At 39.4% G+C, this 13233-nt stretch overlaps 1 protein-coding gene across 1 annotated transcript; it reads right to left on the reverse strand.

Annotated features, from left to right (window-relative positions):
• Window positions 1–11363: 11363 nt before the first annotated feature.
• On the reverse strand, window positions 11364–13112 carry LOC136350586 (COMM domain-containing protein 4). The gene is made up of 5 exons (XM_066302464.1): window positions 12936–13112; window positions 12294–12431; window positions 12144–12183; window positions 11813–12016; window positions 11364–11748 (listed from the first exon to the last, which is right to left on the reverse strand). The coding sequence occupies exons 1-5, from the start codon at window positions 12936–12938 to the stop codon at window positions 11573–11575; spliced, it is 561 nt and encodes a 186-aa protein (XP_066158561.1). The 5' UTR covers window positions 12939–13112; the 3' UTR covers window positions 11364–11572.
• Between the last annotated feature and the right edge of the window lie 121 nt (window positions 13113–13233).

The following is a 13233-nucleotide window of genomic DNA, read 5'->3' on the forward strand; positions in this document are numbered from 1 at the left end:
GAAATTCAAGATTCCTCCAAACGTAGTCTGGCTAGTCTAGGCGGGTTCGGATTGAAACGAAGAAATCGGGACCGATGCTGAGAACCAGTTTGTCTCTGAAGAGACCAGGTCCATGCAGGGGGTTCGTGTTGGGAATTCCCTTCGAGGAAAGGGTTTTTTTACCACGGAACTTTTTTTGGAAATATTAGCACGAACTGGAGTACGAATTTTAGTCGCAGGTTAGCTGGCGCTAGCGGCGCTCTCGGCGCAAGTTTGCTCAACAATGAGCTCGTTGATTGCTGAGCCTCTTCGCGAACAATCTCGCTTAAGGCGAGGTTGATTTCGTGAAGGACGTCTCCGGAACGTCTCGAACGAAAACCAATTAAGGAGCCTCGCACCTCCAATATCGTGCTACCACATAAATTTGCATAGCTCAGCAGCGGCATCAAAATTCAAAGAAATAAACCTTCAACGGGAAAACCGTTTATAGAGATTGGTGAGGTGCTCGTAAATGCTAATAATATTAAATCAAATAAAAGTTTAGGGTCGGCTCACATGTATTCCGAGACATTCACGTTGAATTGTTGAGCGAAGGTGTGTTTTAGATCGCCTTTTATGTATTATGATTTCTACGAACAATTTAAACGAAGGAATGAGCACCATTTGTTGGGAATGATCGCTGTGTGTTATTTTCCTTCAGACCGCTTTAGTATAATCGCTTAATATATGCCCTTTTACCTCCCGGCCATATTGTTTTTATATTTGCTAAAATTTTATTTCAGAACTACGGTTTTAAATGCGAAAGCCAATATTTGCGGAATGGAGTCCGACAATCTAGCAACGATCCTCATTGAGATTAAAATGCACCGCGTTATAATACGCAATAAACCTAATTGCTGGGGTGGTATATTGCGACCATCAAAAATCTGTAAATTATGACCCCATGGAGGCTTCAATGTGCACCCTTTAAATACATACTTATTTAATTCGGGGGTGCTTTATTTATAGGAAGCCATTCCCCGGACCTGCGGATGGACACAAAGAGGCCGAATAGCCATTCAACCTTATGGCGTCGGTGCTCGTACGGGTGAGAATCAACCTGTATAGGCCGAATTTGTCAGATTGAGCTTTAAATACCGAGATGAAACGGCGAAGATTCTGTTGAGCGCGCCACAACTGCGAAACGCCACCAGAAGTCGTGTGCGCAAAATCGGGTTAATTAGGCCAAATTTGAGCTTCGCCTAAGGGCAAAAACGGATAGTCTGGAACGATAAATTCATGTGGAATATACATAAATCCATGAATTTGGCCAAACTAAGCCTGATGTGAACCTCGCAAGGGAAAAATATCGAAGTTTCGACGCAGAAATGTGAATAAGATGTGATGAGAAAGTGAGTTCCAAGTCAGGGCGCAAGAGCTTTAAGCACTTAAAGGGATTGCCGCGCTATTCCTGGCGAGTCGGAACTCACTCGCCCGACTCACGCTAAGATCACTGGCGAACGTCAAACAAACTCAAGCTTCTCTCTAAATGGAAAGAACCGAGGTGTTTTCAAACGTCCCAACTTACATTAAGCATATAAGCATTCAGTCATAATCACTAAGCATGAGCATGCTGGGAGCTTTCATCTGGCAGTAAAAGACATCGAGGAGGCAACTTTGTACAAAGTGAGTTCCGTTCTTTTGGAACAATAAACGAACCAGAATAGTATGCCATGAAGTCCCTGTCCAACTAGAACACAAACGCAGCTTCGCACACTGTGCTTAGATATTAAGTAGTGATCTCTGTAATTTACTAAGACGCTCCAAGCTGGAAATCTGCAAGAGACATGGAAGATCTAGACTACAGAAGTATGCAAAGGAAGATTTTGATGATCACTCACGTTGCAAGAGTGGGAATAATGGCGAATCATCTGGGAACAATGAAACACTGCAAGACAGACACAAGTGAGTTGGAAAATATTAAAGTGCAAATGCCTATTTCGCACTTTGCAAAAGGAAGACGAAATCCAATTTCGGGAGAGTGGATGGCAAAATAGATATTCTGATAATTTCTCATGCTACAAAGGGTTGTGCAGACTTGGAAAGTCTTCTGGATACCGTGCAAAACGGCCTGAAGTATGAAATATAAAATTGGAAAATATTTAAATCTAGATAAGTCAGATTGAGCCTTTGCAGCTCAAATGGAGGAGTCGATGCTGGGGAATTGAGCCGACGAGGATTTTTGATAATTCGTGACGAGGGATTGAAAATCGTGAAAAAACCTATCCCATCCTTGTTTCCAAAGCTCATGCGTAAATGTCTAAACTTTTATGGCTCAGACATTTAAATCAATAATGAACAAAATTTTCTCCTATTTCTTGAGCATTCTCTCCCCAGCATACCTTCCACTTTCTTTCCCACTTTGCCGCACAAGCCTCCTCTCATCCCCTCTCAGCCTAAGTGGCAGAATCGTGAATAGCACTAGCACAGGATCCTCGCCACCCTCTTATACACAGTTATTGCCCTTCTGGCCAATGGGCAATCCGCTCGTTCTAGTGGTGCCTCATACTTCTTACACCTCAGCACTTCCTGCCTTGCTGGTGCCGCTTGCGGCAAGGCACAAGGAACCGCAGGCACCAAGACTCTTCACTTACCGGCTCTACCCATGTTCGATATGAAGCCGTAAACCCTCACCTCTTTCCGGTCTTGTGTGTACGTATATCCAGCAAAATTCATGTCCCTACCGAACCGTGCGGTCCTAGGTACTTCAGCTGTCCTTGCGGAACGGGCTGGTGCCCGTCCACTATTATCCTGATGATTAAGTTTTCTTCTTCTCTAACCTGAACTAACCTGAACAATGTAAAACTTCTGCTTCGCATAAATTCGATTTTGCAACTGAAAACTGCTCGAATGGCTCCCCAATACAGAGCGTACTAAATAACTCGAACGACTAAAAATCTCCTAATTGTTTGAAGATAGAAAGTAGAGTAGACGTGCTAAAAGGTCCTCTTAAAGGAAATAAATGGGCACTTAGCGAACGGACCACAAACAGCAGTGTCAATGCAATATATGAGAACGAAAGCATCAACTATGAAAACCCTCCGAATCTTTAGATTATGACTCTGCTCAGGATCGGCTTCGTTGGCCTAAAAACGCCCATCAAATTTCCTTCATTCGGTTTTTTTTTATGGCGATTTAGGGCCGTTTTCCCTAAGTATTTTTGTTGCCAGAGTAAGGACTTTGCCCTTACTGGGCGAAGGACCACGACGCCGTGACGGGACGCTGATATTTCCCACACACATAGAGTTAATAATTTTCAAGCTCGTAGGGGAAAATACATTTTTCGCCTGCGTGGCCCCTCTGCTGAGCAAAACCCGCAACACAAACCAGTCCGTCCCTGGGGCTCGAAAATCGGAAGCCAAAGGAGAGAAATATATTTGGGAAGGTTGCATTATAGATTCTGGCCAAGTTTTTGAATTCAATTTTCGGAATCGTAATCTGCACTTGGTATTGGTCAGTCGCATTTCAAATTCAATTGTTTATCCCTTGAGATAGATATCCCCAGCTTTAGTCGCTCGGGTATATGGAAATCGGGCACCGTCTTGGATGTTTCAAATCAAAACTAACACCTGGGACTTTTCTCTGAGGTCCAGCCCTATATATTCTTCAATAATATGCCTTTGCTTATACGGTTTATGCGGGAAAACGCGCACTGTTTAATCATTTTGCGTTCTAAAACCGGAATTTGTTCGGCAAGAACGCTACAAGTTCGTAAGTTTATTGCTGTTAACGTTCAGTTTTTAGTGTTTGGGATCTAGAATTTTTATAGGGGACATTTAGCTTGGCCGACTGTTGGAAATCAGCTGGTGGTAGGATAATTTGATCATTCGGATAACGCGCTCTTATGCAGCGAACTCGGCAGCAACCCAACACACGGGGACCCAAACGAAATTTCAGTTATGGCCGCGGCAGGAGATGCGAATGCTAAAACCACATTTCCATTACTGCTTGCACTATCTTTTTAATACATCGACGGTCTCGGCTGCATCCCACGACATTTCGCTTATCGAGAACGACTGTCAACGTTTTCCCTGATGCGGCCCTGGCAAGTTTTTTGCTTCGCAAAAATGAACCATATACGTCTGGTTCGAGTACACCCTGTACCCTATAATTGATTGTCAGTTTATTCTCGTCCCGCAGCACCCATCCTCAAAGTACTGTAGAGAGAAAATGTAACAAATGACCACTAGAGCGGACTATTTTAATTCGGACTAAGTGGAGATTCAGAAAGAAGGTGCTTCATCAGCAAATTCTTCACTAATTCGTATTAACGCATGAGCTATAAACCTCCATAATGTTAATATACACTAAAAAACTACGATTAAAATCGTTATAAAGGTGCTGCTTTATTCATTCGATGTTATTTAAAAATTCATTACTAGCTGTATAGATTAGACGCAACATCAATCAAATAATTTTTAATACATACTTGAATCCTTGGATAACAAGTTAGGAGTAGGGTTTAATGATCGTTTAACGATCTGTAGATCGAAATAAATGAAAACATGTTAATGACCAGATAGATGCACCCTGTAGGATTTAGTTCATAATATCGATATTGATATCGATTTTTCCAACTTCGACGCGTGAAAATCGATAGGTTTCATTTCGTTTTTCGTCGATGTCGTGCAAGTTAAGTTCATTTCCTTACCACTTTTCCGCACCGATTCGATTATAGTCGATAAAATTTTACTGCCCTACTAATCTTCACACGTGGAAAAATATCATCGTTAGTGCAGTGACTTGCTAACTGCCACCGGTTTTGTCCAGTAGCCAATTTGCGTGTTAAAAAGTAAAAAAGTCGTTTAATCATTGGAATATGTAATGATGCATTCGACCCAAAATGAATTTTACATTAGAATTTTGCTAGTTGAAACCTGCCAGTTCTTGATCGCACTGAGTTCAACGACTGGGAGAGATGATTTCGCCGAATGTCCACGCTAAGGGCTCGCTCCAGTTTTAATTTTGCCTTTAACCAGAACAGCAACACAAGAAATCAAAATAAGGACCAAGGACGATTATAGAGCAGCCCCAGAGTCGACGACAACGATTCGAGTACAACGCGTCCCCAGAAGCTCTTTACAACGCTTTACCTAATTAGCTAGAGGGACTGCCGGGGAATAATTACCGAAGGGCCGCAGGGTGACAAAATTACAGTTTAAAAATAATTTCTTTAGTTCGTACACGAAACCGTTCAATTTCGCCAGTTTTCGCGTGGAGATAACGAAAGATTTTTATGTCGGCCAAAGAGGGCGCCACCTGCAGTTCTTGCCGCTCGCTCAAATCGTTCATGCTTTTTCACCTGTGACGGTGCACTTGGTTGAGGTTGAGGGCGGGTGGACCCCGTGTCGGCGGGGTAACTTAAGTCAAAAGAAACGGGAGGTATCAAACGCCTACCCTCAGACAGGCAAAAGGAGGACTCAGAGCGAAAGCAGAATAAAAGGCGATGGGTTCCGCTCAACTCTGCTAGCTCACAGATGAAACAACGAAGGGGTGGCCCAAAGAGCGCGATCAAGGAATTCGAACATCCACACCCCGGAAACCCTTCGCAACGCGGGGTTTTTTAGTGGGTGAAACCCCACACGGGCTGGTTGCACGGGTGCCAGCAGTATCGTCTTCCGACAAGGTTTTCCATCCCCGGGGTCGCGTCCCCAAAGAGAAAAAAAAAATCGGTTGAGGTTTCTTCAGAGCAGAAAGCGATAGTCTCGCTTGGCTCGTGGAAAGACCATAAGCAACGGCGGCCTAAAAGAGCGATTGAGAGTTTGAGCACGGGCTCGAAATTCGTCGAAAAAACACGGAGATTTTTTATGGGTGAGAACCCCACACAGCCTGGTAGCACGGGCTCCAGTATCGCCTTACTGACAAGATTTTTCACCCCGGGTCGCCCCCCCCCCCAAAAAAAAAAAAAATTGGTTGAGGCTTCAAACGTTCCATTAAGCACTTGGAGTGGAGGACCACTCGCTTCGATTAACGCTGGATCTTCAGGCTCCAGACTCACGGCGATTGTCTCAATTATACTGACTAATTCTTTGATATTGCGATAGAGCCCTTCACTAAGCACCTTGCTGCAAATTGCTCTGCCTCTGCTTTTCCATGAAAATATGGAAAGAATTTTCCTTTCCTCCCTTCTTAGTTTTTTTTTTTGCGGGAAGTATCCTAACAGTTTCCGTATAAATATATATATATTCTCCTGTAATCATAAATATGTAAAATTTATAACCTTCAAAAAACTGATATTTCCGCAATAAAAACAATATTGCTATTGGGTAGGGTGTGATATATAGCTCATATCGCGTGTTCTTCGTAGTAGAAAGCCATCAATTCAAATAGTTGCTAGAAATCGATACTCTGTGAGTGTTCAGAAGTGAATTCTGATATGACTTTTGTTGTGGAGCGGGTGGAAAACGGGCACTTCACGGGACGTTTAGGTGAAGTGCGTTGAGCGACGAACTGACCACTTTCGCTCGCGGGGAGGATCAAATTTCATGGAAAATGAAAAATTTTATAAAAGATATTTTTTTTAACTTTTAAAACCATTTCGAAAATTGAAAACCGGCTCGGAGCTCCGTTTCCTTAGGGCAGTACTAGACAAAGGGCTACAAACTGTGTAAGCGATCCTTAAACCGAATCAATAGTATCGGTCAACTGCGTGGGAATGGCCGTGGCCACTGAAATCGGTCAGGTCCTTAAACGGCGTGTTCGTATTTGCGTCGGTTTAAATTGAAAACAACTCCCTCTAGGGGGGATTTAACTTATTTTTAGCACCCGCTCTATACAAATTGCCAGAAAGCGTCAATTCGCAAGTAATTGCCAACTGCAAAGAGCCCTAACTCTAAGTTGAAAATTCAAATTACATAAATGAAACACATTGTAAACTTGTAATTTATGGCTTTTCTTTCAGCGGACTAATTGTAATTGCAGCAATTTTTTGCATGCTGCTAAACGTTACTTTATTGATTCCTATGAACATTTCGAAGGAAATGAAAACTACTAGGTTAAGCAGCGGCGTATCGAAGTCAGATTTTTTTCGTATTATGTAACTGATTTTCATCGATTTCTCGTATTTTTTTCAATCCGCCCTGTTCCGAACTGATGCGCGTTCGCGGCGAAGGAATTCGCGGAATGTCTCGAAATCCCTGGCAATAAAAAAGAGTAATAAAAAGAATTCAATTACGGAGACACTGTGTATAATATATTGCTGTGTAGGCCTGTACCTGTATTCGCGACCCCGCATACAGAATATCTTCATATTGGACCACTTTTGCGGATTTACTGTCGGAAATCATGGAAATATTTTATTCTCCCTAAACTTTTATAACCGACTACAATTTTATTTCTCTTCCTCGTGATTTTACTCAATTTTTATATTCATGGGTTATCGTTTTGTTTTTGAGGTACGTACGCCGTATACGGAACATTGTCCCTAACCGGAGTGCATCTCGGTAGGTATTTTGTTGTTACTTACTCTGAATTTGTTTGTTTGCCAGTTTGCACACTCAGACGTTATCGAACTTTAAACTATATCCTAAGAATTCCTGCTAGGAAGCAAAATGAAAAAGTAATTTTCTTAGGAGGAAATTCATAACAAACTGCTTCCAATCGTTTTCCCATTAATGCCAAGTTAGCGCTTGTCGACATCTGACCACCCCTTGTGCGATTCCCTCCGTTGTCGATTAAGCTCTCCGTAGATCTGGAAGTTACTGATTTTTGTTTGCTATCTTGGAATGTACTGACGACGAATACATTTCCATCTCAACTGATGCTGAACGCTTCCACATTCAAACATCGTTAAGCAATCATGAAAAATACGTCACGATTTTGTTGTTGTTCCACCTAACGGACGAAGAAAAAGTTCGCACATACGTGAAGGTTCGCACTACGTGACCTCTTTATTACCGTGTCATTGCGCAACACTCGGTCCGCGCAAGTCGCGACCGACTGGCGCCAATTGCGAACGCAGCAAGAATCGAGCAGTATGTCTCCGATTGCACAATTGCCAGGAAAAGTCTTTCTAAATTATTAAATTCATATTTCAATGTACTGCACGAACTGAGAAATTAGGAGACTCTTAGATTAATTGATGTACGTATATCACAGGAGTGAGAATTCCTCCGGTCGGACCAGTTCGAAAGCTGCGTGTTAAAAGATGGAAAAGACTGCACTGTCATCGGCTAAAAATGCTTCTTCTTCGTCTCCTCCTTCGACTTAATTGCAGTGTTACGGATTAAAGCTAATTATTGTCAAATTAGTGGACGATTTCAAGCTGGAACATTAGCCCCCCGACTAGGGAGACTTGGAAACAGGGAAATAGCATTCCAAATCTTGAAACGACAAGCACATGTGTCGACACTATTAAATTAAATTTCTTTCCTTTACGAAAAGAATGGCTCAAATTTCTCAAATTCGAATTATCTACTTTACATTCATTTTAAATTTAGAGCGCGAAGGAAAACTTTGAACGTTTTTAATATTTAATTTTCTTTGATTTATGAATGTAGTCGTGTTCAGGTTTAAATAAGCGGAACATGTGGGGCTAAAATCATTGACGGAACTTTGGGGAAGTGTAAGAATATTAATGATCTTGGAACGTTGATAGTACCACATTTGATTAACTAAGGTGCCTAGAAGGTGTGGCTAATGATTAAGAAACATTGGAAAATTACGGTGATTTATTAAATTGTATTAAAAAAAACTATGGTGACTGCCTCGGCTTCCCTCCATGGGATTTGGCCTGTCACGAATGGCGATCAAACTTTTCTAGTACGGCCTTAGCAATTTTTTCGTCAATTTTATAATAATTTTTCTAGTACATACTCGTATTGCATAGTACATACTCGTTTGAGAAAGCTATCATTTTCAAGTTTCTTAGCGATGTTCAGTTGAGACTCCTACACAGCCTATAGTGCACACATCATTCTCCTATCCCTCGTTCATTCGGCGCATTTGAATCGCCTTGCGCGAGCTTTGTAACATACAATACTTTTTTACCATCCAGTCGTCGACTCTCAAAGCCAAAAAAACCAAAAAGGAAAACTCGTAGTTTTTCGACTCGCCCTGTACACAATCATTCCCACAGATGAAGATCGTGACGTACGAAATCCCGCATTTACCCTCCCTTGAGAAGTATGAACTGCACGTCGTAGCTCATTCAGAGGAATGACAAGCGACAATCGGCTTCCAATAGCGTGCATTCGAGCATTTCCACGCGGTTTTAATATGAAAGGAGTTCCGCAATACGGTATAAGATTGACGACGTAAAAATTCGGCGGCCCAGGCACGTTTCAATTTTCTTATTTCATAAATTAAAGATAAAATTGCGATTTTTGGTAGAAAATTGATGGCCAGTTTCTTTTGAACAATTTTGAGTAGCTACTTATCCTCATTTATGTATGTCAATTTAAGGATAATTTGAAAATATCTTGACAAGAAAAAACCCTTCTCAGCTTTCTTCCAATCCCTTTTTAGGATCTGTACCTGCTTTTCTCAAGCTACTAATCCCAATCTTAATGCCTGTATTTATCGCAGAAAATAAGTCGTTCCGTTCACTTATGTAGGTGAATCTATAACATGCTGTCAGATTCCTAATAAACCATCCTTCTGTTTATGATAGGCACGAAGCAAGCCAGACATTATGCAATAAAATCAATATCTCGTTTATATAGTGAGAAATTCCACGGATGGGAATCCATTATTACACAATCTAGAGTATAATAATCAGTCTACCCTGTAGCACCAAGGGGATGCATGTCAACACATGCGATTCGCATGCAGGAATCATTACAATCACATTAAACTGCCATATAGTGTTATCGTGCACGCGCCTCACACACGACTTTCCGATAACTTCACAACACCAATTCACCATGGAAAATCCGTATACACGCCTAATAGGCATTTCCTTGTATTTTATCACACTGTTGAATAGAAGCAGAGGCGGGTGTCTTGCTTTTGTCATCGGAAAGGAACTTTTTATAGTCTTATACTAGATATAATCATCTCAATAAAAATAATTGAAGGATGTAACTGTTGTACAACGAGTTGCCACTGGTATGGAAACTGATTTGTTTCGTGGTTTCCTTCATAGAGAATTTAAAAGTTTTAAACTCGTGACGGGGAGTTTATTTCAGATGATTATCTTTGGTTTCTTCGGTTGTTTGGGGTACATATTTAATAATGCCTATACTTGCTGATAACTAGTTATCTGCCAGTTAATCTTCCACACAATTTATTTTTGTTATTTTGTGGGAATATTAATGGGAATTTAAAATTTTTAAAGTGTCTTCGAATTGGGATAGCACAAATCTGGCACTAGGCGTCGATTAGTGGCTTAGTACACTGGTATATTACGATCTAACCATCCAACCAACGAAGAAAATTCTATAAGGGTCATTTTACAAAACAAACGCTATTCGCCAAATTATCAAGAATCTTTAAGAGACAAAATAGTATTCATCAAAATGTCAAGAATATTGTATTTTTGGATCGTTATCTTTTGTTTTTAATAGTAAAGATATACTTTCCATTAATCCATGGATGTTAAAAAGGTATATGCAATAAAATAGTTATTATGAATAACGAATAGCGTTATGAATAACTTTTTTTTTTACAAAAATGAGTGATACTAAGCCAAAAAATCAAATACTTGTAACTCAGTTGTGTGACAAACTTCAATCACACACATTTCTTTTGCACATATTGATCTATTATGGTCTCCATTTTGGCACAGCTCACCATTTAATATCACTATAATATTCCAAGAAAAGACAATTTTATGATATTGCTCCAAAAACGAATCAAGCAAGGATTTTAAGCATCCTCTTTTAAAATTCAAATTTCCTCGCAATGCATTTCATTTACTGCTTGTGCCGGCTTTACCTCTGAATATATTCCTTCCGATTCGTATTTAGTAACATTCGGTTCCAATCTATTCTCTTATCTAAAAATTTATGGAATACGAAATGGTTATTGCATGTGCCAGAGCATTTCTGTCCAAATATCGAGATAATAGCAGGAAAGTAACTTATGAGTAGTTTGTCATGTATGGGTGATGTAAATTGCTGTTATTGCCTAATAAACCGATGTTAAAAAATTGGGCAAGACACTTGCAAATTCCAAGGCAATTTCTTTTTAAATCCCAGTCTGATTAAAACAGTAATAAAACTAATCCATCCTGGCTGCAATGTCATCTAAATACCGCACTTAATCCCTTTTTGGGCCGGGACGTTTTTCTTGTCATTAAGGATAGGATTTGGGTATCTGAAATCCCGCTTAATTCGAAAGGTTTTATATTTGAATGACCAGTGATTTTGATGATTATTTTGATGAAAATTATAAAACGAATACGATGAATTTGGAGTCATATATTTTTTTTAAGATCAAGCAGTTTTTTCGTTTCCGATTTTTACCGAAATCATTCTATTTTATCTGGATTCCCGATGGTCAGATCACTCGCTTCTTAACATGAATATTACTGCAAAACTTCTAAGGAGCTACTTACAAAAAATTCTTTTGTGTTACACTTTCTATATTAACAAACATTAGATCCTGCCTATTACTAAGAGCCTTTTAACTCTGACATAACCTTCTTAATGTGCGTTAGATCATTTAACAAACTATCTAATGTATTTTCAGTTATTAAGACTGATTTGTTTTGTCCTTGAATATTAAGATCTATTCTTGTACATCCAACTTCCGGATCTATCTCTGCAGAAATGTCCTCCAATGGATTGACTAAAATAAGCATTTTTCGTGATAAAAATATTTTTGCAATCAACATAAATTGAATTCAACTTACTCTTCAACGATTGGGCTTTGAACGTTTCCACTAAGCTAACATTATATTCGTCGAAAACTTTCCTAATCGAGGTACTGTGTTCACGTGGCAGTCCCAATTGCTGCAGTTCGGAGTGCAAAGCAGTACTGTCGCAGTTGAATCGGGTTGCTGATGAGAGTAGAAATGATAAGCAAGATATGCACGATGTTATATTGATATTTGCTTCTGCAAGAAAAAAAAATTGCTATTCACTGTTAGCTACACACAAGTGAACTTTGAAGATTTGGAGAAGGAAAGTGTGTTTTGGGTTGCCTATTTTAAGTATCTTTTTCAGTTAAGAGGTCAAACCTACCAGTTTTTGATTCAGCAAACAGTTTGTCAACTTTATCAATCTGAAATAAAAGTGGTTAATATTAGGGGAGTGTAAGAAATTGATAATTATCCTCGACTATGAATTCGCCGAAGAACTTATAGGACACTTATTATCATGAAAAGTAGATACCTGAATTGGTGGTGTGATTATTCCTTGACAGACAATTTGTGCTAGAAGTTTTAATTTTATTGATGACAACCTGGACAATGTATATATTTCAGCTAGAATCCAATCAGGGCAATCAGCATCTCCATTGAATCGGAATCTCTGGAAAAAACAACCGTGTGCCGATACATTTTATTGAAAAAAAGTAATTAAATTAGGATGATTAGAATGGCTTTTTATACTCTTTGAATGAGACTTAATAATTTAAGCAAAAAAAAAAACATAAAAGCCGTTAATGTTTCGTATATTATATCTTAGATAATTATAATAAAATAAAATTCAAGAGCCTCAGATATTCTTGATTTTTTGGTGAATCACATTTACTTTGCTGTACTTGACAGAGAGGCGGATATTATAAACAGCTAAAATCAAGAATCTACCAAATATAAAATTGAGTCCACTTAATCAATTTAGTATCATTTATGGTAATCAAGATCCTGATACATATAGAACCAATTTCAAACCCTGTGTTTATCCCTAATAAGCTGCCCACAAATGTGCTTTCATCTTTGATAAAGATTGACCCTACTTCCATAGATCAGATTTAATGTAACGTACACGTAAAAACAACAGATATAGATGAGTACTAAACAAAATGATATTTACCATTATCACCTATTTAATTTAATACTGCTTCAGGTTAGAAGTTCAACAAATCTGAAAAGAATTATCTACCAACAATGACCAGAGAACTACAAGGTTTTGGAATCAAAACAAAAAAAAATTAGGAAACAATCAAAATCAGATGTAAAATGTAAACAGTAAACAACAAAAAATTGATTTCCAGTTACCACAGGTATCTTGTCTTTGTCAAAATGCATAGCACCAACGAGGATAGCACACAATGTGAGCACACTCGTAGGCGTCAAAATAACGCAAAATCAACATATTTCAATTAAATTGC

The sequence above is a fragment of the Euwallacea fornicatus genome, chromosome 3 (assembly GCF_040115645.1).
Source record: "Euwallacea fornicatus isolate EFF26 chromosome 3, ASM4011564v1, whole genome shotgun sequence".
NCBI lineage: Eukaryota > Metazoa > Arthropoda > Insecta > Coleoptera > Curculionidae > Euwallacea > Euwallacea fornicatus.